The following is a 26963-nucleotide window of genomic DNA, read 5'->3' as shown; positions in this document are numbered from 1 at the left end:
AGAGTATTTCATATCACCAGATTGACATAAGAATTTCCAGTCAGGGTGCATAGGATAGCCATGAGAGTGCTTCTGCTGTCATATGAAATTGCCTCCCAGACCATGACTCCAGATGTAGGTCTAGTGTATATGGCACACACAGGTGGTTGAAGGCCCTCATCTGGCCGCCTCCTAACCAACACATGGCCCTCACTGGCACCCAGTGTAATGGATCTGGGAGATGTGTTACTTTCTACCGGATTTGTCGATACCAAATTTAATGTGGGAAGTTGGTAATGTTTTCTTATATTTTTGTCAGAATTTTTTTTTTTTTTTTTTTTTTTGTAATTTCCCTTATTATATGCTAATTTACTTACATTTTTGAGAGTGAAAGCATATTGATTACTATTAGTAAATGTGACGAAGAATATCAAAGAGACTGATTTGACGCAGGAGTCGTCTTTGACTGTAGTCAATCGGCAGTGAACTCTTGGTGTGTGTTGACGGTAGAACAATGTGCAGATCGTCGTTATAAATAATTTGCTAGTGAAGAGGAAAAAATGAATTATGTTACTATTTTTTTATGTAAACTTTAAGAAGAAACCACATTCGAAGAAATGGTATTTGAAGCACCAAAAATGAGGCAAACACATTGAACCAGGTCATTTCTGCAGTTGACAAAACTGCATTGTGGAATCATACTTCCGCTAGACGACTGAAGCCAAGACAAATATCATCTTGTAACCATTGGAGGAACATCCAGCTTCTTGTAGCCGTATTACATGACTTTCTTTACTCAGTGAGGTTTGGTGATGGCGTCTTTGTCATCTTAAATGCATTCTTGACTGCGTTAACTCACCATGTCCAATCTCGAAGACAACTAATGTCATCACCATTACAGCATTTATTTGCTTCATCACAGTGGCACTACTAGTGCCACTGTTATGTGACTGGAGTAAAATTTGAACAGACAGCATCTTTCAGGTGTAGAACTGTGCCTACCAACTTTCATCTGTCACACAGCTCCACCTTGGTGTTGTGATATATATATTTTTTCCATCAGTGTATGTTAGACATGTATATACTGAAGATCATTTAGTGTTGTTAAATACTATAATTTAAAGTTAAGTCATGTTACACCCATAGGCTAAAAGATTAGTAAATTAGAACAAGAACCCAGTAGTCTATATCTGCACCTATACTCCCTGAGCTATCTTGTGGCGTATGCTCAAAAATTTCTCTGGTACCAGTTCCTTTTCCCTCTTCCGTGTTCGATTCACAAATGGTGCATAGAAATAATGAGTCTCCATACTAGCACCAATTTCTCTAATCTTCTGACTGTGGTCATTTCACAAGACATACAGGAGAGGAAGTAATATGTTAACTGACTCATCCCAGAAGGCTTATTTCATTTAAAATCACCCAAAATAAAGAAATCTCATTGCCATCATGTCATAGATATTTGTGAAAATTTGGTGTAAGAAAGTACATAAATAGAAAGTGATAAAATAATTTTTTTTAGATCAAAACTGTAGTGAGGGGGTCATTTTGAAATGTCTAGCATTTTCTCCATCTGGTGTCAGTACAAAAGGTAGGTTGTAACTACTATAACTCCCTTATTTATAAATCAATTTTATTTAATTTGGTGTCATTAGAAAGATAAAAGGACCAACTATATCACTAAACTATAAAAATGCTGCAACTGTGCACATTAATATGTGCAAATGTGTAATTAAAGTCATTTTCAATTTATTTTTTTTACAAACTTAAGAATTTTTTCGTCAAAATCACAAGTTTTACCAATTTAAATTTTGTCTCAAAAAATTCCTATTGTCATACATTTCAACAAAAAAAAATCAGAAGGGTGTTTGTTCTGTTTAATCATTTAAAACAGAAAGAACATAAATAATAATAATAATAATAATAATAATAATAATAATAATAATAATATACACGTTTCATTTTGTGACTCTTACCTAGAGGTTACAAGTGATGATCAGTTCTCATAAAACACATTCATTCTTTCAAACAAGTTTTCAATGGGCAATATTATGTCTGACTTAAAACTATATAAACGACCAGCACTTGTGCTTGCGCTAGGAGCAGGCAAAGTCATTAAAATGTTTTCATAAGGTCTCCAGCAAACATCAGTGTGAAGTGGCCATGAATAACTTGAGGAAGGGCCACTTGGATTCATGAACTTGACTTTTGCACCTCTATGTTCTTCACTTACCTCTAGAATTTTTCCAAGCCACCACTGGTTATTGTAGATAGCTGCAGCAAATGTTTCTTCTTTAATTGTGTCAGAGGCAGTGTTTTGAATTCCAAGAGGAACTTGAATGAATTTAGTAGATGATGAAACACGCTTTATCAGCAACTTGTTTTCATTCAGTGGTTTGAAAAAATGATTTACTCTAGTCCCAGGAATGGTAGAACCAGTCTCGTGTTGTTTTTGTAACATGTTTGTGAACTTTATCTTCTCTGTTGTAACATAAAAGGTTTCTATTCTTGGAAAATGAGTTTTGGCAAATGTAAACAGATCTTTTGGACTTAAAATGTGACTCTCAAATGGACGCTGTAAACTTGCTCTTGTTGTTAAGCATTTAATAGTACCACCAACTCCATCACAGTCATTTTTGCCATGACTAGTGGCAAAAAATTCCATTCTGCAGTTACTCCATGATCTTGCTTGTGATGGCACAAATTTAAAAAGTTCTTAAAGTTTTTATATTGTGCAGAACTGCCATCGCTGAAGCACATAACATGCTGGATGTGTGATAATTGTTCCAATACATAAGTGAGAGCAGTTTTCTGGAAGACATAGAATGTGTTTGTATCATGCTGCACACAGTCACTTGTACAACACAGTGACATTGACTTAATGCAATCATCTGTTTTAAAGTACACCACAAAAGGATGAAGGGTGACTTGAATGTTCTGCCAGTGAAATCCTTGTGCAGCATCTTGAAGCAAACAGGTATAGTTCTCTACAAAATCCACTATCATGATGCATGTAGTATCAGGGAGGGTTTCTTTGTTTGATTTGAAGTAGTGACTCTGAAATTTTGATACATAATGATGTTGTGTTAAGTTTTGAAGTTTTTGCATGGCTACTAAACAAATTCATCAGTCGTCTTGGGAAGTTTTTGCATGAGATACTCTACAAATTCATCAGTCATCTTCATTAATGTCTTCAGTGTAGGTTGATCAGTTTACATCCATTGTTTGAATACATTTCCACAATCTTGTTAGGACTCCAGCTCCATTAAAAAACTGCGCAGTTCGTATTTGTCAGGGGACAGAGAACAGCGATGTAGTGTGCACTCCTCATTTTCCAGATTGCACACAAGTTTCTGTAGAAGTTCAGTGTACGGTTCTTTCACATGTGCAGCATGCATTAACAGTTTTATGTTTTGGTGATACGTGCATATGCATATGTTATGCATTCCATGACTGTTTACAGTAACACATTCTTTTGGCCTAAGTTCACAAAAGTTAGTAAAACCAATTTTCTCTTCAGGGTATTTTTCTCTGAAAGCTAAGTATACATCATTCGGATTATGTAAAATTAGTGTTTTTGTCTTGTATACTCTTTTGCCATTTCCTGAAGGGACAGACAGACAGTCTTTTTTATTAGCAGAAATACGACTTATATCATCTTCACTGTAAAAATTCTGGACACGTTTTCCCACATCCTTACCTATTATGTTTCCCACATCCTTACCTATTATGTTTCCCACTTCATAACTCCCTTTTGACAAAATACCATCTTCTTTTAGCAATACCCTCGATTTCTTTACCATGTATTCAGTAGTGTTAAAAAACATTTGGATTTTTTCTTTACTCCATGAAGCTGGTGGTAAGGTAAGTATTTGTAGTTCTTCTTTAACAGAACTTCTGCTGAATTTCTCTTTAAGTTTTTGCATTAAAATATTACAGTCTGTACATTCAGCACTGCCAGTTTCTTCAGACACATTTTTCACTGGAACATGTAGCACCTCTGATGCTGTTTGCTGGAATTTTAAAGCTAAGCAACAAGACTGGGATCGAATGTATTCTGGATGTCTGTATTTTGCTCTCTTGGTAACCTTAAATGGTGAAATTTCAAGTAATTCACAACTTCCATTAAGTTTTTGAAGAGCTGTAGATGGATCTGGTGTGTATTCTTGATCTTCAACTTCACATTCATCCATCCCTGGAAGGTTATCCCCCATAGGAGATAAAAGGTCCTTGCGGGATGTAAGTCCAAGGGTTTTATATTTCTTTAAACAAATAGGTTTCAAAGATTTCTTAGCAGTCTTTTTACTATGCTTCTTAAAAGGGTCACAGAAAAATTTTTGTCTATCTTCAAATGTTCCCAAATAGAGCCTACTGTGAAAAGAAAAAACACACTCAATATTTTCACAGGAGCTTCTTAGCTTCAATAATTCAGTATCAGCTTAATTCAGGCTTGACATATCTATTAAATCAAGCTCTTCATTGCTACTACTTTTCTTCTGACACACAACTGCTGACACAAAACCTAAAGACATTTGTTTTCCATTGGTTTGAAACTCTTTCTTGTTCGCTAATTACCAGACAGAATGGCTGCTTATGTAAGAAGCACAAAATCAAGACAAAAAAGTCCTTCAGATATATAAAGTGCACAGACACACAAAAACCTAACACATCCAGCCTGCACTGCATGTGTGTTGCAGCTAGACTGAATATTTCATTGTTGTTTTGTGTATTGTTGATTAGCTATTTGAAGCAATTAATTATTACAGCATTATTGAAAAAGTATAAGATCTAACAATAGAGGACAAATACCCTTCTGATTTTTTTTATGTTGAAAAGTATGGCAATAGGAATTATTTGAAATAAAAATTCAGATGGTGAAACTTGTGATTCCTGCTGGGAAAAAATTCTTGGGAGGGAAAGAAAAGTGAGAAATTATATTAATTACAAACTTTCAAACATTTGTTGCTTAAACACAGCACTTTAATCATTTTTATATTATAGCTCTACTCTATTACTTTCCAATGACACCAAGTTGAATAAAATTGATTCATAGATAATAAAAGTTATAGTGGTTACAAACTTACATGGCACTTTGTTTCTCAATGCCAGTTGGTAGAAGGGGCCCACATTTCAAAAGGTCTCCTAATTATAATTTTGGTCAAAAAATTCCAGAAAAAATATTTTAACCCTAACTCATTATGTACATTCTTACACCAAATTTTCAGAAAAAATTTGTGACATAAGGGCAATGGCCACAGGGTGATTTCACATGAAATTACCCAGAAAATACCCCCTGTAGGTTTGGAGGTAAGAATAGGCCTGAGGTATCCCTGCCTGTCGTAAGAGGTGACTAAAAGGAGTCTCGGTCTTCATGTTGGTCCCCTCTCGGGTTTGACCTCCATCTTTTCCAGATTTCTGTTGCTAGTGTGTGCCATTTGGGAAGGACTACTTACGTGGTGTTTGTTTGTCCATCATGCACCAAGATCTTCCATGCTACTTATTGTTGTGTGGCGGGCTTTGCATCGAACATCTCCTGCACCGTACCATCCTTCGTGCCCACGGCAATTTTGGACCATTTCGACACCTGAAATCCAGCGCGGTAGCCAGTCCATCTTGGTGGGTTTGTCATGTAACCTTTTGGTGGTATCCCCCTGACAACACAGGGATCACACTGCTGATGCCAGAGCTGAGACCTCCCTGTGTATGCCAAGGAGTAGGTGCCCATCCTTCTGGGGCCCCAGGACTACCAGCAATGGCCATCCCGCCAGGTGGCCCTTGCTGAGACTGGGTGGTGCCCGTGGGGAGAGCCCCTGGTCGAAGTGGGTGGCATCAGGGTGGATGACCCGGAATGAAATGGGTTAAATCGAATCAAGCTAGTGGTTGCTCGGCCCCAGCAGTCTCAAAATCGCATCAGGAATGATTTCGATGCTGCAGCCTATGATTCCTGATCGTTCCCCTTCCTGTCAACACCTTGGGAGGAGCGTTGGGCGACCAGGTCTTGAGAGCCGTATTCGCCTCAGTACGTCATTTGCAGCAGGACTGATCAAGAGATCTTTCAGGCAATTAAGCCCGAGTTTTTTGTCGACCATCATGAAAGATAGGTTTGGGGAAGTGGCGGCATTGTCCAAAATGCGTAGCGGGTTGTTTTTGATCCAGGCAGCCTCCCCAGCCCAGTCGCGGGTGCTGCTTGCCTGTGACAAGCTGGGTGACATCCCTGTCTCGATTACACCCCATAGAAGCCGTAACATGGTCCAGGGTGTTATTTTCCATTGTGACCTCCTTTTGCAGTCGGATGACGAGCTACAAGCCACCTTGGGGCGATGGGGTGTCCACTTCGTCCGGCGCGTGCATAGAGGACCCCAAGATAACAGGGTTGCTACCAGTGCCTTCATCTTGGTTTTTGAGGGTGGCTCATTACCTGTAAAGGTCAAGTTGATGGTTTACTGTTGCGACATGAAACTTTACGCCCCTCCTCCTATGTGATACTTAAAGTGCTGGAGGTTTGGTCACATGTCATCTCGCTGTAACTCCAGCACCATCTGCAGGGATTGGAGTCGTCCTTTGCACCCTGGTGCTCCGTGTGTGCCTCCTCCCACTTGTCAACTGTGGGAAGCATTTCTCCCCCTGTTCGCCTGACTGCCCTGTTCTCCATAAGGAGCGGCGAATAATGGAAACCAAAATCTTGGACAGGCTCACCTATCAAGATGCGAAGAGGAAATACAAACACCTACATCCTGTTCCAATGACTGCATCATATGCTGCGACTGCAACTTCGTTGCCCCCGTTGGCGACGGCTGTCCCTGCGTTTGTAAAACCTCCAGTGGGCCCTCGGGGCCGCCCCAACTCTTCCCCCGTGTCTGTGATGGGGGACACTGCTCCTTCTGGTGCTCCCACGGTACATCCCTTGGGAGACCAAACCTCCAAATTGATGGGGCTGTTGAGCCAACCCCACCCTGCCGGAGGTACACCAGCCTCCTCCGGCCTCTCTCACGTGGAAAGGGTCCCTTACAAGTCTATCTTCTCAGTCACCCTCCAGTGCGACAGCTGACATCAGTCAGTGGCTCAAGGAGCCACGAGTGGCGGATCGAAGAGTTTCCTGCTCTTTGTCTGTCCCTGACCCCTTCCTGCGACTCCCTCCCAGGGTGCTCCTAATGAGCAGCGGGTGGGGGGGGGGGGGGGGGGGGGGGGAAGAAGAATAAGAAGACGACCAAGCTGGATAAGAAGGAAGAGGTTCTGGTTGCCTCTGTGCCACCTGTCCTTACCAGCTCTGCATCTGAGGACAATTTGCTGATTTTGGTGTGTCCCCCAACAACCTCAATCTCACCTCTACCTCAGACGCAATGGTTCTTGATTCAGGCTCTTCTTTGGTGGTGGTAGATGACACGGTGGTGTAATCTGCCTCCTCAGTCCATTCGCGCCGTTTTCAGCTGTGGACAACGTCATTCTCCAGTGGAATTGCAGTGGTTTCATCCACCACCTTGCTGAGCTCTGATAACTTCTCAGTCTTCACCCTTTCTCCTGCATTGCTCTCCAGGAAACTTGGTTTCCGGTGATGCGAACCTGCGCCCTCCGTGGCTATCAGGGTTTTTATAAGAATCGGGCAGCTTATGTGCGGATATCAGATGGAGTCTGTGTCTACATCCTTAACTCTCTTTACAGTGAGTGTGTACCTCTTCAAACACCTTTAGAGGCTGTAACTGTTCAGGTGTGTATGCCCGAGGCTGTTACTGTTTGCAGTATCTACCTTCCACCAGATGGTGATGTCCCACAACATGTATTGGCTGCACTGATAGCCCAACTGCCACCACATTTTCTGTTACTGGGCAACTTTAATGCCGATAATCCTTTGTGGGGTGGATTGGTGGCAACAGGCCGAGGCACTGTCGTTGAGTAAGTATTGGCACAGTTCGACCTTTCCCTCTTAAATAATGGTGCCTCCACACATTTCAGTGTGGTGCATGGCATGTACTCAGCCATCGACCTTTTGGTCTACAGCCCTAGCTTTTTACCATCTGTCCAGTGGAGTGTGCATGACGACTTGTGCTATAGTGACCACTTTCCGGTCTTTCTGTCACTGCCATATTGTCACTCATCTGTGCGCCTCCCCAGATGGGCTTTGAATAAAGCTGACTTGGACTCATTCGCCTCCATTGCCACAATTGAGCCTCTTTCTCATGACGCCATTGATGTGGTGGTTCACACGATCACCGCCAGCATCGTTTCTGCAGCGGAATCTGCAATTCCCTGTTCTTCCGGGTCCTCTGGCAGATGACTGTGCCTTGGTGGTCACCAGAGTTCACTGAGTTTCACCATCTGTCCAGTGGAGTGTGCATGACGACTTGTGCTATAGTGACCACTTTCCGGTCTTTCTGTCACTGCCATATTGTCACTCATATGTGCGCCTCCCCAGATGGGCTTTGAATAAAGCTGACTTGGACTCATTCGCCTCCATTGCCACTATTGAGCCTCTTTCTCATGATGCCATTGATGTGGTGGTTCACACGATCACCGCCAGCATCGTTTCTGGAGCGGAATCTGCAATTCCCTGTTCTTCCGGGTCCTCTGGCAGATGACTGTGCCTTGGTGGTCACCAGAGTTCACTGAGTTGATTAGAGATGGCAGGTGGGCGCTCCAAAGTCATAAGTGGCACCCGCCACTGGAACACCTCATTACCCTTAGGCGGTTCTGTGCCCAAGCCCAACACCTTATTCACCAATGGAAACAAGAGTGCTGGGAATGGTATATCTTCACCATTGTCATCCGTACCTCTCCATCGCAGGTTTGGACCAAGATCAGGCGACTCTATGGGTATCGGCCCCCTGTCAGTGTACCAGGGCTTTCCCTGAATGGAGCAGTCGGTACTGAATCAGATATGATTGCAGAACTCTTGGCAGAGCATTATGCTCAGAGTTCCACTTCTACGAATTAACCACTGGCCTTCCGCTTCCTGCAAGAGCGGTTGGAATGTTGGAGCCTTTCATTCCATATGTGCCACCCTGAATCATACAATGCTCCCTTCAGTGAGTGGGAATTCCAAAGTGCCCTAGCCGCTTGCCCTGGTATGGCTCCTGGGCCGGATCGCATCATCAGATGCTCAAACATCTCTCGGTGGACTGCCAGTGACACCTCCTCAACCTTTTCAACCATATCTGGGTTGAGGGCGAGTTCCTATCACAGTGACATGAAAGTATCGTCATACCAGTGCTGAAACCTGGCAAGGACCCACTGGAGGTGAACAGCTACTGCCCCATTAGCCTCACCAACGTTCTGTGCAAGTTGCTCAAATGTATAGTGAGCCAGAGGTTTAGTTGGCTACTTGACTCTCAGGGCCTTCTGGCTCCGTCTCAGGGTGGGTTCTGTAAGGGCCGCTGTGCCACCAATAATCCAATCTGCCTGGAGTCTGCCATTTGTATGGCATTTGCCCGCAGTCAGCATCTGGTTGCCGTCTCTTTTGATATGCAGAAGGCATACAATACAACATGGTGACATCACATCCTTACCACGCTTCGTGGGTGGGTTCTTAGGGGCCTGCTCCTGATTTTTATTCAAAATTTCCTGTCGCTTCGTTCCTTCCGCGTGCAAGTTGGTTCCTCTCATAGTTCTTCCAGAGTCCAGAGAATGGGGTCCCACAAGATCCTGTCTTGAGTGTCTGCCTCTTTTTTGCATGCTGATGACTTTTGCCTGTACTACAGCTCCACTGGCATTGCAGTTGCTGAACGGCAGCTGCAGGGTGCTATCCGCAGGGTGCCGTCTTGGGCCGTAGCGCACGGCTTCCCGTTTTCGGCTGCCAAGACTTGGTCGTGCATTTCTGCCGACATCGCACTGTTCACCCTGAGCCATGGCTTTATCTTGACGGCAAACCTCTTGCTCTGGTGGAGACACGTCGGTTTTTGGGATTGCTTTTTGATACCCAGTTGACTTGGCTCCCTCATACTCAGCAGCTTAAACAAACATGCTGGCGGCATCTTAACACTCTTTGTTGCTTGATTCACACCAACTGGGGTGCCGATTGGTCTACCCTTCTACAACTGTATCAGGCGTTGATTCAGTCCCATCTCGGTTGTGAGAGCCTGTCTTACAGTTCGGCATCGCCTTCCTTGTTGCGGTTGCTTGATTCCATACTTCACTGCGGGATCCGACTCGCAACTGGAGCTTTCTACACAAGCCCTGTAAACAGCATACTTGTGGAGGCTGGTGTCCCTCTGTTGCAGATCCGGTGCCAACGACTACTGGTCACTTATGCTGTACATGTTTATAGCTTGCCCGGGCGTCCAAATTACCATCTGCTGTTCCCCAACTCAGTCATCCATCTTCCCAAATGGCAGCCCCAGTCAGGGTGTCCGATTGTGATTCGTGTCCAGTCTCTTCTCTCTGGGCTTGAGATTTTCCCTCTCTCACCTCTTTTCTGTGCCCATATACGTATACCCCCATTTTGTGTGCCCCATTCATGGCTTCAGCTGGATTTGGCTCAAGGCCCGAAAGACTCAGTCCCTCCTGAGTCCCTCCGTTGACGCTTTATTTCCATCCTTGCCCCGTTCCCCGGCTCTGCCGTAGTCTATACCGACGGTTCGTTGGTTGCTGGTCGAGTTTGGTGTGCTTTTACTCTTGGGGAACAATTTGAACAACACTCATTGCTGGACAGCTACTTGTCACCATCTCTTGCACCCTAGAGTACAACCGCACCTGCTCGGGTAAGTCCTTCGTTACCTGTAGTGACTCCCTGAGCGGTTTACGAGCTGCCGCCCAGTGTTTACCTCACTCTCGTTTGGTGATGGCTATCCAGGAGTCCATCCATACTCTTGCCCATTGCTGCATGGTTTTTGTGTGGACCCCAGGTCATGTTGGCATCCTGGGTAACGAAAGTGTTGACAAGCTGGCCAAACAGGCTATCAGTGCACCAGACCTGGAGATTGGCCTTCCGGAATGTGATCTCCAGTCAGTATTACGGCAAAAAGTCCTTGGTGCTTGGGGTGATGAATGGCGCACCCTGCCTTCTCCCAACAAACTTCGAGTCATCAAGAAGACTACAGGTGTGTGGCACTCCTCCTTGTGGGCCTCTCGCAAGGACTCCGTTGTACTCTGCCGACTACGTATTGGCAACACCTGGCTGACGCACAGTTATTCACTGCGCCGCGAGGACCCATATCTCTGTCGCTGTGGTTCAGTGTTGACAGTGGTCCACATTTTGTTGGATTGTCCGCTTTTAACTGTGCTCAGGCAGACGTTTGCTCTGCTTGATATGCTCCCTGCACTTTTAATTGATGACGCTGCCATCGCTGGCTTAGTTTTGAGTTTTATTCATGCAGGGGGCGTTTATCACTTGATCTGAGGGTTTGTTTCTTTTTTGTGTTGAGTCTGGCCTTTGGCATACGGTTTTAGATTTTTTTTCCCCATCCCTCATGGTCAGCCAACCACTGTAACACTGTGTGTTTTTAATTCCTCTTTTCTGGCCTTTGTCTGTTTTTCTTGTTCAGTGTCGTCCCTTGTCATCTCCATTGCTTGTTTTTCTTCCTTGTGGGTGTTTCATGGTTGTGGAATAAGGAACCAATGGCCTTTGTAGTCTGGTCCCTTCAACCCCCACAAACCAACCAGAAAATACTCTCTCAGAATTTAAACATTAACTCTTTCTATGATGCACAATGTCTCTCTTGTATTTTCTGCCACTGATGTTCGCTAAGCACCTCAGAAACACTCCCATGCAGGTTAAACAAGCCCATGACAAAACTCTGTTGATTCTCTTGGTGTAGGGTCTTCACTATCTCTTCTATTAATCCAACCTGGTAAGAGTTTTAGGCTGAGTAGTCAGACTCAAGAAGTGGTCATAAAAGTGTTATGTAAGCCACTTCTTCACCTTCATCTAAACATATGTACATACATACTACACAAGTCAGTATACCATGCATGGTGGAGGGTACCGTGTGCCACTACTAGTCATTCCCTTTCCAGTTCCACTCACAAATGGAACCAGGGAAAAATGACTGCCTGTAAGTCTCCTTTGACGCCGAATTATTCTTATCTTGTCTTTGTGGTCCATACATTAAATTTACTTTGATGGCAGTAGAATTGTATTGTAATCTTCTATGAATATCCATTCTCTAAATTTTCTCATAGTGTTTCACACAAATATGTAGTCTTTCCTCCTTAGGGATTCCTGTGAGAGTTCATAAAGCATCTCTGTAACACTCACATGTTGATCAAACCTCCCAGTAATAAATGTAGCAGAATACTTCTCAACGATTTCTTCCTTTAATCTGAACTGATGGGGATCCCAAACACATGAGCAGCACTTGAGAATGGGTTGCATTAGTGTTACACAAGTGGTCTCTTTTATGGATGGGATACACGCACCTAAAAATCTCCCAATAAACCTAAGTTGACCATTCGCCTTCCCTACTACTGACCTTAGGTGCTTGTTCAATTTCATATGGTTTTGCATTGTTACACTTAGATATTTTAATGACGTGATTGTGTCAAGCAGCACACCACTAAAAAACAATTGCATTTGAACTTTACAGAACTATTTCTCTACTTGTCTGCATTAACTTACATTTAAGGTTTTTCCAGTGACTCTGAACATGATATCTGCTTTCCCTACAATTTGTTTTGTGTGATCGTACCACTTTAGGGTGCTCTGGATGGCTACTACAGTACTTGGTATTTTATTGTAGTTACTGTTTCCAATACACAATAGTGTAATCATATAATAGTGAATTTCTTTGCCTATTTATATTCAGTGCCTAATTTATTTACATTCAGGATAAGCTGCCAGACACTCTACCCGATCACCTATCCTCTGCAGGTCTTCCTGTTATTCACTACAGTCTTCTGGCCTTGTTTCCTTCTTGTAGACAATTTTATCATCTGTGGACAGCCTCATAGAGCTTCTGATTTTGTATGTGTTGTAAATGGCAATAGTCCTATTACAGTTCCTCGTGCTATTCCTCAGATTGTAACAGTAAATTTTGTTCTATTAAGAGCAAGATGTTGAGTTCAGTCTGCAAGGAAGTCTCAAATCCAGGGACAAATCTGATCTGATAATTGGTAATGCCATATTTTGTTCACTAAATGAGTGTGGAACTGTATCAAGTATCTCCCTCAAGTAAAGGAACATGGCATTAAGCTTTACAAAGGGAAAAAAAACTGATTTGGGTTGTACAGAGGAAATATGTAATATCCTTTACTGATGAAATGAAAAAAGTTGATGGTCTTCACACAGTATACAAGTAATAATCATGGGAGGCTATGTAATAAAGCCAAGTTATTCTAACCATAATTTGGTAAAATGAAACATCCATCTTATCTGTGTAAAAATGCAAAGTCACGTTGTCATCTATATTCCACATTAGTTTGTTTAACTATCTGGACAAAAAAATATTCGTTGTTTCAGTCAACTTTAAGGTTGGTAACTGCTGCATCCCACATGATAAGCTCTGTGCCTTATTATACCAATGTTTAGTCTTTCCTCTGTAATTATTTGCTTCCATCACCCCTTCACTTAACAATTGTCAGTGTTAAACTGCTGTTTAATATGTGCACAACCTTCTGTCACTTATTTTCATTATATTCTTCATTAGACATTTTCCTCATTGACTCACTGCAGAGCATCTTCATTCCTTACATGATCAGTCCACTAATCTTCAGCAGTCTCCTGTAACATAGTTCAAAGGTTCTCAGTTGATTCATTCTATCTTCTCCACTGTCCAACTTTGTCTGCTCCAAACATAACTTTTCAGGATCTTTTTTTGATCTCACAGTTTATACACTGGTGTCCAAAATTAGAGCAACAAATGGAAATTTTGCAAGGTTGCATTTATTTTGCCACATAACAGTATAAACAGGTGACAGTGGATAGAGACAATGTAAAGAACACAGAACATAAGCAACTACAGCATATAGAACAGTAGATGAAAATGTTCTTTGCTTTTTCCAAGTTAAAAGATTTGCCAACACATCCAACAACTGGTTAATGTGCTCACTATGAGGTGTGACCACCTCTGGCAGCAACAGAGGCCTGACAATGATGGAGCATGCTTTGAATAATGTCAGTGTCATGATGAGACAATAACACCCATTCTTCGTGCGGAGCTGCTCGCTGGTCTTGGAGAGTGGTTGGTGGATGTTGATATGCAACCCGTCTCCCTTGTGCATCCCAGCCACGCTCTATGGGATTCAGATCAAGAGAACAAACAGCCATGCCATGGGTGCAGTATCTTCTGTTTCCAAGAAAACATCAACCACTCGTGCTCCATGGGGCTGAACATTATTGTTCACGACCTCGCAAAAACTGCACATGAGGTCTCAAGACCTCATCATGGTACATGACAGTAGTTAAACCTTCCAGATTCACCTATCCAATTTCATGAAGAGGTGTTCAAGTGGTCATCATAATCCCTGACCATGCCATTAGCGATCCTCCTTGATAACGCTGTCTTTCGCAGTGTTTGGGTTTCAAGATCATGTTCCACATTCCCTTCAGATAATTTGTCGAGAATCACTCTCCAGATCAAATCAGGATTCATCTATGGAAAGAACATTGGACCACTGTTCAACTGTCCAGGTGGCATGTTGAGGACTTCCCTTCTGTGAAGACGCGTCACGCGCGCGCCCACACACACACACACACACACACACACACACACGGCAGGTCTCTGGCAATAATGGCCACTGTGACAAAGCTTCTCTACTCCGCTCTTTCTGATGTCACTGATGGTCAGAGCTACCCTGGTCAAGGGTGCAGTTGTGATCTCTATAAACTGCAGCCACATCCGAGAAACAACAGAACGATTCACGTTAAGCCACCGAACCATATGAGTTTGCGACTGTCCCGCTTCCATTCTTCCTGTGGCCCTCCACCACAGAGGATCTGGTAGACGTCTTTTCTTTGTCATATTGCACCATCTGTGACTGTGTACACAGTAATTGTTAATGTGAAACTATCTGACAAACACTACTCCATTTGGTAGGTGCCCTGACGTCCTCGTTGGCATGGTTTTTCATTGACCAAAATGCCATCTTCCATGAAGAACACGATGGTACAGACACCTTTTGACAGTTTGTATGATTATATTGTGAATTAGACACAGGACGAGGAAATAGCAGTTTGCTGCTTTAATTTTGGACACTAGTGTATTTTTGTGTCAGCAGCTGTTCCCTTTTTCTAAGAAGACATTTTTTTCTTGTGCAATCCTCCGTACCATGTCTGTTCTTCACCTCCTCTTTTTTATTTATTCTGCTTCATAAATATTTGTTCACTTTGAGTAACTTAATCAATAGAAGGACGCCTATTTCAGTTTCACATTAAATTTTGTCAGCATTTTCACTATGTCTATACTTGAAATGCAGATACTTCTTCTTTCCAAGAATTAATTGTTTGATGGACAAACATTGAAAAATAAAGGATGCCCATGGTTTGAAAGCAAGTCAATTAAGTATAGAACTTGAATGATTGAAAGTACCAATTTAAGTGTTACAGTAGAATATTTGCGAAAACCAGTATCACAAGATTCTTTGGTTGACTTTCAGAACTAGGCAGCTGTGTAGTCATTAAAATGCAGCCTTATTTGCTCTTGGCAAATTGTAATAGTAATAGTTTCAGTTGAGACTGGGGGTATATGGAGGATGCTGAGACCCGTATTACACTGTAAAATGGCTTTTTCAGTGATATCTTATAAAAGTTATACTGTTGTCCTAGCTTCCTGATCCAGAATTCTACTTGGGTACCCAGTGCTTGAAAGTAAAGGACCCAGAGAAGGACAGTGACTCAGTGAATGGTCTTCAGGCCATTGGACAGTTTGATTCAACACCTTGTGATCTCTGCTATTCATGATCTTCTTGCTGAACTTAGTCATACTGCCTGCTCAGTTGTACTTTACTCATTTTTCTTGGGCCTTCTTTTTGATAAAAGGCCAACTTCGCTGCCCATATTTATCAACTAAAGCCTAGTTCAAGCAAAACCTTAATACTATCTCCTCCTTGCCTGCAACGGTTGCGGTGCATATAGTGCTTTTCTTCTCTGTATTTAGTGGGCCCTGGTCTCCTCCTGACTGGACTACGGGTGCTAAGTTTACAGCTATATGGCACCAACAACTTTGAAATTGTTACACAGTTCATCAGCATAGAGTTTGTTTGGCCACTGGTATTTTCCAGTGTAATCCTGTAGACAATCTTCTTTTGAAGCATGGATCTTGCATCTTCCAACAGTACCAACTCTTCGTCTCCTACGCAGTTGCAATTCATCAATTCCCTGATCACCCAACATATCCTATTCTTTTTGCATTTGAGGGGCATCAGACATTGGGTGGGATTACAAATGGGAATTTGCCTCACAGCCCTCTGCCAGGATCTCCATATCCCCTCCCTGGATTGTGCTCTCTCCATATCCCCTCCCTGGATTGTGCTCCTTGTGTCTCCCCCTCTCCCACCCCCACAAACTAGGACTGATCTATTTCAAGGTCCTAAAGTCTATCACCCCCATGACCTTCTGACGCCTTGTTATGTTTGTTGCTTCAGGAGTTTTAGGGTGCAACCCTCTTTTACACTGACAGCTGTAAAACTGGATAAGAGGGGATTTGCTTTTACATTTGCTCCTGGGTAGGAACTTCATTTGTTGCAAAAAACATGTAGTATTTTTACAGCAGAGCTGGTGGCCCTTAGCAGAGCCCTCCACTGACCACGTTTAATATGTAGTGGCTCAGTGAATGGTCTTCAGGCCATTGGACAGTTTTATTCAACACCTTGTGATCTCTGATATTCATGATCATCTTGCTGCACCCACCCCAGGAATTGCGAAAGAATCCACCATCCTATGTCCTCCACATTGGTGATACCAGGCTGACCCATAGTTTTATAGTACGTAGCGAGCCACCTGCATGTTTTAGCTGTGGAGCATTACGGACAGTAACTCTTATCCTGTTGGAATGACTTCTTTTTTTCCCTCTTCTTCCATGCTAAGAATGGCTTTCCAAATGCCTTGCCTCAAATATTAGCTGATCATTCATGGACAGCTGCACTGGTTTTCCATTTTCTCTGTGAAAGTGGCTTTAATTGCCAGATACATCTTAAGCTAGCTTCGGAGCTGGGGCGGTATGGTTGGGGTTCGGGTATCTCCTGCTGCATGCTGAGTCTGGGGGACACCCGACCTTACCTCCTTCATCAGCTCTTTCATCTCTTCCTTACTCTGTTTTAATTGTTTTTAGATGCATGTTGCCTCTTTCTCAGCCATAAGCTTTTTTTCTATTTTAGAGGTAGCATTCTTTTGATTAGTGGATGCTGTTTAACACCGCAACTACACTGGTGCAGGAATGGGACAGCTGTGGGTGGTGTGACTCATATTGTGCGTGGAGCCCTGGGGATTCCTTTGTCCTGTCTTACCTATCTCTCTCTCTTGTTTTTATTATTGATGGTACAACTGATTTTCAGTACATTTTTAGCAGTCTCACTTTTACTCTTCTGAATCTGCCAACCAGAAGACATTCTTTGCTCTGTAACTGTCTTCACCCTTCATTGGGCTCGCAGGAGTCAGATGTGAGGTGGTGCTTTTGTTGCCTTCGGATGAGCCTCAGGAGACTCCTTGTCTGCTCTGACCTATATGCCAATCTGATCCATACACTTCTCTGTAAATTCTTTCCCAGTTCTGGCATTGGTATGGCCTTCAATGTCTGTCTCACCGCTCTTACATACTTTAATCACCAGAACACTTGCTTTGTGGACGTCACTGATGTTGAATTGAGGGACCGATGAACTTGCCGTTTAGTCCCTTAATCACCAACTAACCAACTAACTAGTTTTTAATTTACATAATGTCTACGCTCTTAAAGTAGATTAGAGGATGAATTGACTGTTCAAATGCCTGAGTCTCATAAAATGATAGATGAAAAAACGTGAAAAATACTGAAGTCTGTGTACCTTTTTTTAATTTTATTTTAATTTTTTACCTACTTATTTATCCATTAAGTTAATCCCTTTTTTTCAACAATGATATTCATTGTATATTGTGTATTTCATGTACTTGCAAATGTTCCTCGTAATGTAGCATGTTCTTAAGTTCTTATTAAATGTTAAGAAATTACTAAAATGTATTCAGTATTTGTAGTTTCCTCATGTTGAAATCAATTTACAGGTACCAGTTTTGAGACAACCAGAAAACGTAAGACCTCGGCCATCGTCTAGTTTGCGACCTCCTTCCATTCGACCTCCTAGGATAAACACAATCCCACCACAGGGAAGACCTTCTAGTGGCATTCCTCGACCTCCTTCACGATTGCCTTCAAGGTTGCCTGCTCCTAAAATCAGGTAATGTAGCAGATAATACATGTTTGGGATATGATGTGGTCTCTCTCTGTAAAATATTTTGACAACATAAGCTATCACTGAATGTAAGCAGTTTAATAATTCGAATAATTCTTTTCTTTTAATGTGCTTCTTCTCCCCCACCCTCCCCTTTATTTTCTTTCTTCTCCCACGTCTATTCTGTGCATCTCCACTGTCTCATTTTCTCTTCTAAGTCACCAGCTGCTGTTTGGTCATTTCTAATTTCTTGCATTTAAAATTATTGCCAGAAGCAAGTGAATCTCATCTTTGATTTGCTTACACTTAAGAAAATCCATTTGCTTACAATCTTCACCTTCTATTTCTTCCTCTCCTCCTCCTCTTGTTTTAATTTGCATTAACAAGATGTTCGTCAGTGATATTCTTCATACGAATTTGCAGAAGGTGTTTAAAAATTTCAGTCAAAAGGCCTGATTAAGAATGTTGGATGTGGGTTTGACAAACCCTTGATTGGTTTCAGATGGTTTGTGGCACTATATGTCTATGCAGAGGTTATGCAATTCCTGTAAATTATGAGCTGGTGATTTGTGGATGTGGAGCAGGTGCCCGATTGTGTCCCAGATGTATTCCATTAGGCCCAGATCAGGGAAATGTAATGGGCACTATCATGTTTCACAAATCACTGTAGCATGATTCTAGACATGTGACATGGACAGTTATCCTACTGGAAAAATCCCTCATCTGGGAAGACGTCAAGTATGAATGGATGCAGGTAGTACGCAATAATGTTCTTGCAGTTCACAGCCGTTTTGATAACTTCAATTACTACCAAAGGTCCTGAACATGTCCAGAAGAATGTATGCCGCAGCATAATAGTGCACCCACAGGCCTGCACCTATGACACGATGTACGTTTTGAGCAGCTATTTACCTGAATGTTGGTCTATGCAGACACAAATATTGACCTGGCACAAAAAGAAAACTGATTCATTCAAACAAGCAACACATTTCGCTTAATCCACAGTATACCGTATTTACTCGAATCTAAGCCGCACTCGAATCTAAGCCGCACCTGAAAAATGAGATTTGAAATAAAGGGGAAAAAAAAAAAATTCCCCGACTCTAAGCCGCACCTGAAATTTGAGACTCGAAATTCAAGGGGAGAGAAAAGTTTTAGGCCGCACCTCCAAATCGAAACAAAGTTGGTCCATTGTAATATGAGACGCAATTTACGTCGAATGAATGACGACACAACTACAGTAGTTTGGTTAGAGTCATAAGCTTAGCAGTTACGCTTTACCAGGTAGCCATTGCTATGTGTCAGGCGCTCCGTCTGTATTTATACGGGTACCCTTCCTTTTTCACGTGCTTCATCTGGTTTGAATCAATTGCTTATTTTGCTTTGATCTGATAAGTGCCGTTTTCTTTGTTATAGGTGTTTACGTCACTCTAAGTTGTACTGTGTCATGCATTGTTTGTCGCATTCTGATAGTGCGTGTTTACGGCCTGTCGCTGCTCGCGACATGGCTTGCTTTTGTGCGCGCTGCCGCTGCTTGGCAAGAGACTGCTATTTGTTGTTACTTACACTGCTGCTTTCTTTGCTAATGATCAACAAGAACCAAATAATAGACTGTGTATGATAGAACATGTTCTGAACAAGAGTTAGGCGAAAAATTTTCTCCGTTTGAAGATCTTTGCAGCCGCTTCTTTAGTAGATCAAATTCTGTACCGAAATTAGTCATCTTAGATTTAAAAATCTAGTTAGTTGCCGTGCTTCATTTCTGACTGTATCACTATTAGGCATAAAATAATACGAATATAAACATGACACGATATGTATATTCTTCCGCGTTTGCTGTAGTGCCACTCTAGTTTCACAGTTTATTAGGCAGACAGGATTTAAATGAGATAGCAGCAAACATGAAAGAATACATGGCAAAATGTTTATATTCGTATTATTCTTATGGTGAAGAGAATACTGCATGTGATTCACATTTCATCAGGTACCTGTTAGCAGCAATCTCTTCTCACACGCAGAAAAAATTCAGAACGTAGAGTTGGCCATATTGACAAACATCCCAAACAGTCTTGCCAGTCGGATTTTCGTAGTATATTGAAATTCTGCTACATTCGAAGATGAACAATACGGAATTTGTACAAAGCATTTCTGTGTAGTGCTACACACATTCGACGGCAGAAGTTAGTTGTGGCGGCACCTACCAACATTTTTCAGAACTTCCGTTTGCTTTGCACTCGATTCTAAGCCGCAGGCGGTTTTTTGGATTACAAAAACCGGAAAAAAAGTGCGGCTTAGATTCGAGTAAATACGGTAATATCAATGATCTCGTTACCACTACAATCATAATTGACGATGTTGGGTCGATATGAGAGTACTGAAGGATCCTCTGCTGCGGTTCCCAGTGTTCAACAGTGATGGTGAACAGTACACGCTGAAACACCTGCCCCTGCATGAGCTTTGTACTATGGTCAGATACACCACAGATTGTCAACCATCCTGCTTTACAGACTGAGCAAGCCTCCTATGTCTACATTCTGTGATGTGGCACAGTTGTCCAACACCTTGTCAGCTAATCACGGTTTCACTGTCATTCAGTCACTTCCCGTAGATGCTCATGATAGTAGTACATGAAAAGCTGATCAGTTTCAGTGTGTCTGAGATGCTAGTCACCACATCCCGCATTATAACAGTTTGCATCTTGTCAAAGTTGCTTATGTCAGTGTGATTTCTTGTTTGCAGCCTGTATCACTAGAAATCCTTCCCATTTCTCTTTGCTCTGCTTATATATTTTCTTACCACATCACATGCCCACACCACTACCAGGTGCCCTCGTGGTGGGCAGCAGTCATAACGTTTTTGCTCATAGGTGTATTTTTCACAAATTCAAAATATTCCTTTCAGTTTTAACCAGTATACCTGTAAACATGTTTCAGTAACACTTGTACACAGACATAACAATGTGGGGACTGCCACTCTGTTATGAACATACTTAATTGGCATACCAGCTCACTGAGTTCTTTTCTAGATATGTTCTATACAGATGTGACATGTTCTAAGCTCTGAGCAGAAGATAAATATATGAAAACGAATTGTGTTTTGTATTCGAAAATATTTTAATGATTATGAAGAGGAACGTAACAGCAAATGTTACTTGACAGTTATGGCTAGGGACCAGAAAATGTAGCATTTATTTTAGACAGAATTAGCATCATTTTTTGGAGCAATTAGCTTTGTTGTGAACAAAATTTGCAGCAGAATCAGCATATATTTTTATAATTAATTAGAGGTATAAATTAAAAATTTGGGGTGCTACATGTGTGAAGTTGAAATTCATCACAAAAAGAAAATTAAAAAACAGTGGTTGTATAAAGACTCCTTTCTTACTAGGCTAATTACTGTTTAGCTCTACAGAGCTTTTATACTGAAATGTTTCCCCACACCACATAGTATTGTCTTTCTATGTGTGTGAGCAACTGTATGTTTACTGTTCTGGGTAAATACATACAGCGTACACAGGGCGGTGTGTGAAACTGATAGCGATTACACGCTTCCGCTGTTGTAGAAATCTGCTCCAGATGCTGCAGATACCGTGTTGAGCTGAAAGTGGTAACCAAAGTACGGAGAAATATTCTTCGGGGCTCTGTTGCATAGCAATCAGATTGCTTTCAGTTCTGAGAAATGTCCAGTTACTATTGTGGATTTGAATGATCCATGAAGTGACTTCTTTTCCGAAGAAAACATTGAACTATTTCACTAGAACTGAACGCTCCTGTCGGAACTGTTCTCAAGCTGGTGTTTATTAGTAAATCGCAATAGCAGTATATCGCTGGGTGTATACTGAGACGTACCTTCTTGAAATGAACAATATTTTATTGTTCTATTAACTGATTTCCTTCCATATACACTTATATTTTACAATGTGAATCAAAAACTCGCAATGGCGTCGATTTTTTACATCACAAGAATGGCTCTCCTCTCCTAAAATTACTCTTAACAAGAACAAAAAACTCTATATCCTAAGAATAATTATGTGAGCACTGACCGCCACAGAGTAATAAACAATATCTCTCTCTCTCTCTCTCTCTCTCTCTCTCTCTCTCTCTCTCTCTCTCGCACTGTCACAGCAAGTTACGCTGCATGATACATCATATATGCCCCTCTTGTGGACGAACGTTTTTGGGCAAAAACAAACACGAGCGTTCACACAACACTATATCGTTGATTGTTTATGACGCTGTATTAATGTCCACTGTATTTCTTATGATATTTTGGTATTAGTGAATGACTATCTAAATGTAAATTATAGATTTGGGTGCATATACTGCTGACAAAGACTGCTGAATTCCTGATGCAGCTTATATGCATAGCTTACATGCTTGCTTTTATTCATTTGTCGAGGATGGCATGAGATGTGATCAGAAAGCTTTTTCATCATCACTCAAAGCTTCTGTCACTCGCCTTGGGATGTCTCAAACGGATAATCTAGCCATTCGGCCAAGCCCCACAAAGGAAATCCAAGGAAAACCTCGGGGTAGATTTACCATCCTCGTATTTCTCATTTGCAAAGAAAATTAATTGATTTACAATGGAAAATAAAAAAAATATTTACAATATGGATTTTTTTGAATGAATTTAAACACTGTTCACAAAAGAAACACAACACTGTTAATCTTCTGTGTCTTGAGGTGAACCGTCGACGCGTTGGTTTACGTCCATCTACGATTCCCTTCTATCTGTCATCTCCGGGTAACTGATTGAATTTTATTCCCATTTCACTGTCTCCTCGTGGATATTATGGTTTTCCATCGTGGATATTATGGTTTTCCACATATGGTTAACATGAAAATAAGAGTCAGTGTAAGTTCTGTGGAAAAGGTGTTTGATCTATGCTGAGCTGAAATAGAATCTAATCTAAAGTGCTTTCTAATTCTCTGTCCCGAATTTGAAATATTCGGAAGTCGTAAGGTGTTCTTCATTTCTATCAACAACCCTGGAATGCACTATGCACAAATCCAACTGGTGCTGCTGTGTCAACTTACACTCATCATCTTTCAGATGGACTTTAACACTTGTTGATGTGCTTATAACTGAAAGGCATTCGCTCAGTTGGTAACTTCGCGAGCAACAATTGACATACATAATTTACATACACAGGTATGTACAACTATAAAGACAATGTTCATCACACAAGATTGAAACAAAGTAATAGGCGTCCTTTTAAAACTGAGAACGGGTTATCCCTTCCGAACAGCATGACTTCAGCTCAGCGAGTAAAAAAGCAAATACAAACACACACTGACATTGTTAAATTGACATAAGAAAAAATATCTTGCCATAGACCAGATTCATTTGAGTCACTAACCCATGGTCATTATGCATTGTGAAACCTGATTGAAGTTACTATCAACTAAATAAAAAATGTTTTAAAAGAAATCATTCATACTATAGCTAAATTCTCTGCATACTGAAAAGAAAACTTATCTTTACAGTAGAAAACAAATACATAATGTCTGCATATATCTCGTACATTATGCCTGAAAAGAAAAACTAACTACGAAATTGCAAAAAGAAAGAAACTATCCTAAGTATGATTCATAGGTTTAATGAAAATTCTCTAATCAATATTATCTGATAAGAATAGTATTTTCAATCTTCAGAATCTTCAGTCATCATGAAATTGCTGTTAAAAGTGATGAGGATACATTCCTTTCACCTTTCCATTCTTCACATCCTTCAAAACATAAGTTCCTGGATGGGGTATTTTGGTAATCACAAATGGTCCTTGATACAATAATTGCCATTTTGTGTTCTTCCTCTGTATAAGTGAAGCCTTAGGATGAGTTTTTACTAAAACTTGGTCTTTCACTTTATATGTTTTTATTTTTCCAAGTCGATTGTCAAAATATATTTTCCTTTTTCTTGCCTTGTCCATTATATTGAGTAAGGATTGTTGTACTTTATTTTGTAGGTCTATATTGTTAATAGCTACTTTAGGAATTGGTCTAATCCAGTCATTCTGTTCCTGTTTTCCAAACATCAGTTCGTATGGGGTGTATTCTGTCGTAGTATGTGGCATATTGTTTACAATTTCCTGAAAATCGTGAAGATAATCGATCCATTTGGGTTGCTGGTTGTGGCAATAGGTTCTCATGAACCGGTTTAATTCATGAAAAATTCGTTCCACGGGATTCGCCGAGGGGTGGTACACTGATGTTAGAATTTGTTTTATATCACAACTGGCTAATGTTTGCCTCCAACGAAATCCAGTGAACATTGACCCATTGTCAGAAAGAATAGCCTCTGGTTTGCCTACCTTGACTATATAATCCTTGACCAGCTTCTTGGCTATGGATGCAGCAGTAGCTGATTTTAATGGATAAAGTTTGACATACTTAGTGAATATATCAAGAAAAGCTACAATATATTTGCATCCTCCCCTTGATGATGGTAGAGGACCACAGACGTCGACCGAAATGATTGACAGCGGTTTAGTGGGTATAATAGGATGTAGGAAATCTTTCACACAAAAATTTCCTGATTTGGCTAGCTGACAAATTTTACGTTTCCTTAACTGTCTGTGCACTTTCCTGCGAATGTTTGGGAAGTAGCAATATGCTTGAATCTTCCGAGCACACTTTAATACTCCAAAATGTCCCCAAGTGATGTGCATGTGCAAAATTAAGTCATTCTCATTCTTCTCGGGAAGACACACCTTCCAATTATCTGAATCAAGATGCCCTTTGAAAAATAAGACGTCGTCCTCAACTTTGTACAGTCTCTTCAGATCATCGTTTCCAGGCTTTGCTAAAGTTTCCTTTATTGAATGCCAACGAGGATCTTCATTCTGTAATTTTTCCATGTTCTTACACATGTCAAGAAAATGTTTCCTATGTATTCTATTAGTCATTTTAAGAACATTAAATTCGGACGGATTGTCCGTGATGTTGATAGTTGACAAATCTCCATCTGGCATTCTAGACAATGCATCAGCGATGAAATTATCCTGTCCGCTTAGGTATTTAATTTCAAATTGAAACTCTTGGAGTGAGAGCGTCCATCTTGCTAATCTTGGATGTAATAATTTACATGTTTGCAAAGAACTTAAAGCTTTGTGGTCACAGTATACTGTTGTCTTCGCTCCATATAACTAATAGTAAAATTTCTTAAATGACCAGACTACGGCCAATGCTTCCCTTTCGGTAGTCGTATATGTTCTTTCACAAGCAGTTCAGAGTGGCTAGCAAAAGCTATTGCACAGAAAGTTGATTTTCTATCTATCATCTTTACTTGGAAGAGGCATGAACCTATTCCAATTTCCGAAGCATCTGCCATTAAACCGAATTCTTGGCTCATATCTGGATGATATAATATTTGTGAATTGACTAAGGCATGTTTTATTGCTTTAAATGCATTCTGACATTGTTGCGTCCTCACCCACGGAGTATTTTTGCGCAACAAGCTGTACAACAGTTCTGCATTAATAGAGTGGTCATGAATGAAACGCCTGAAAAAAGAGACAACTCTGAGGAAGCCCTTTAACTGCCTTTTTGTTGTTGGAACTGCAAAGTTTTTGATTGCCTTTAGTTTCTCGGAGTCCGGTAAGATGCCTTTTCCATTTATAAGATGACCCAAAAATTTGATTTTATCTCGAGCAAAATGAGACTTTTGCAGATTTGCGGTTATGCCTGCTCCCTTGAAACGTTCTAACACTCTTCTCAATAAATCAACGTGCTCCTTCCATGTGGTCGTAGCTATGAGCATGTCGTCCACAAACAAAGTTAAATTGCTTCGAAGTGCAGGTCCCAATGCATAATCTAGAGCATTTATAAAAACTCCTGAGCTCACGTTTAGCCCAAAAGGTAAAACCTTAAATTGATAGCTTCTACCTGCATGTACAAATGCGGTGTACTTTTTTGATGGTTCATCTAGAGCTACCTACCAAAATGAACTTCTCAGATCAATATTTGTTAAATATTTCATCCCCTCGAACTTTTAAATTAGTTCATCGATATTTTCCGGATGAGTTCGCACGGGCACGATAATCTTATTTATCTGCCGAGCGTATAGCACAAGACGAACTTTTCCTCCCTTTTTCGAGACAACATGAAGCGGACTACGGTATGGACTCGTCGAAGGTTCGATCAGATCCCATTCAAGCATCCGGTGGATTTCTGCATCAACTGCCTTTCGTTGGTGCCACGGTACTGGATAAAAAATACGGCAGAAAACTTGGTGTGGTATCACATCTAAATGGCATGTGTATCCCTTGATTACACCAGGTCTTTCTCGAAAGACTTCATGATATTCCTGTAGATCATCATATAATTGCTTTCTTTGATGTTGTTGCAAATATTCAGGTTCTTGCACCTTTTCATATACCATATCTTCAGGGTTTAAAACTGGTTGCAAGTAATTAATTTGGTAATACCGTACAGGTTTGCTATGTATCCACTTTATTTGCAGCTTTTGTCCCTGACAATACTTTCCATGGGTACTATATTCCCTGAGAAGATTCAGTTGATGTTTCTAATCCATTATTGTAAAACTGGCATGGCCTAGAGAAAAATCGATATGCCAATTTCTCTCTCTAAATTCATCTATACCCAGGATACAGTCCTCAATCAATTTTTCTATTACAAGGAACGTGCAATTTATAGCTACATTTCCTATATCTAACTGGAGTTGAATCTGCACATTAA

General features: G+C 41.2%; 1 protein-coding gene across 2 annotated transcripts in view; it reads left to right on the top strand.

The window, feature by feature from the left end:
* The window catches only part of LOC126412637 (uncharacterized), a 172121-nt gene that overhangs the window by 132700 nt on the left and 12458 nt on the right, over window positions 1–26963 (top strand). For both annotated transcript variants that reach the window (XM_050082315.1, XM_050082316.1), the window contains exon 9: window positions 18098–18270. In XM_050082315.1, the coding sequence (XP_049938272.1) occupies window positions 18098–18270 (173 nt within the window). The remainder of the gene's footprint in view (window positions 1–18097; window positions 18271–26963) is intronic.

The sequence above is a fragment of the Schistocerca serialis genome, chromosome 7, assembly GCF_023864345.2.
Source record: "Schistocerca serialis cubense isolate TAMUIC-IGC-003099 chromosome 7, iqSchSeri2.2, whole genome shotgun sequence".
NCBI classification, from domain to species: Eukaryota; Metazoa; Arthropoda; class Insecta; order Orthoptera; family Acrididae; genus Schistocerca; species Schistocerca serialis.
The sequence above is the reverse complement of the archived record's forward strand: the minus strand, read 5'-3'. Positions and strand labels throughout refer to the sequence as shown.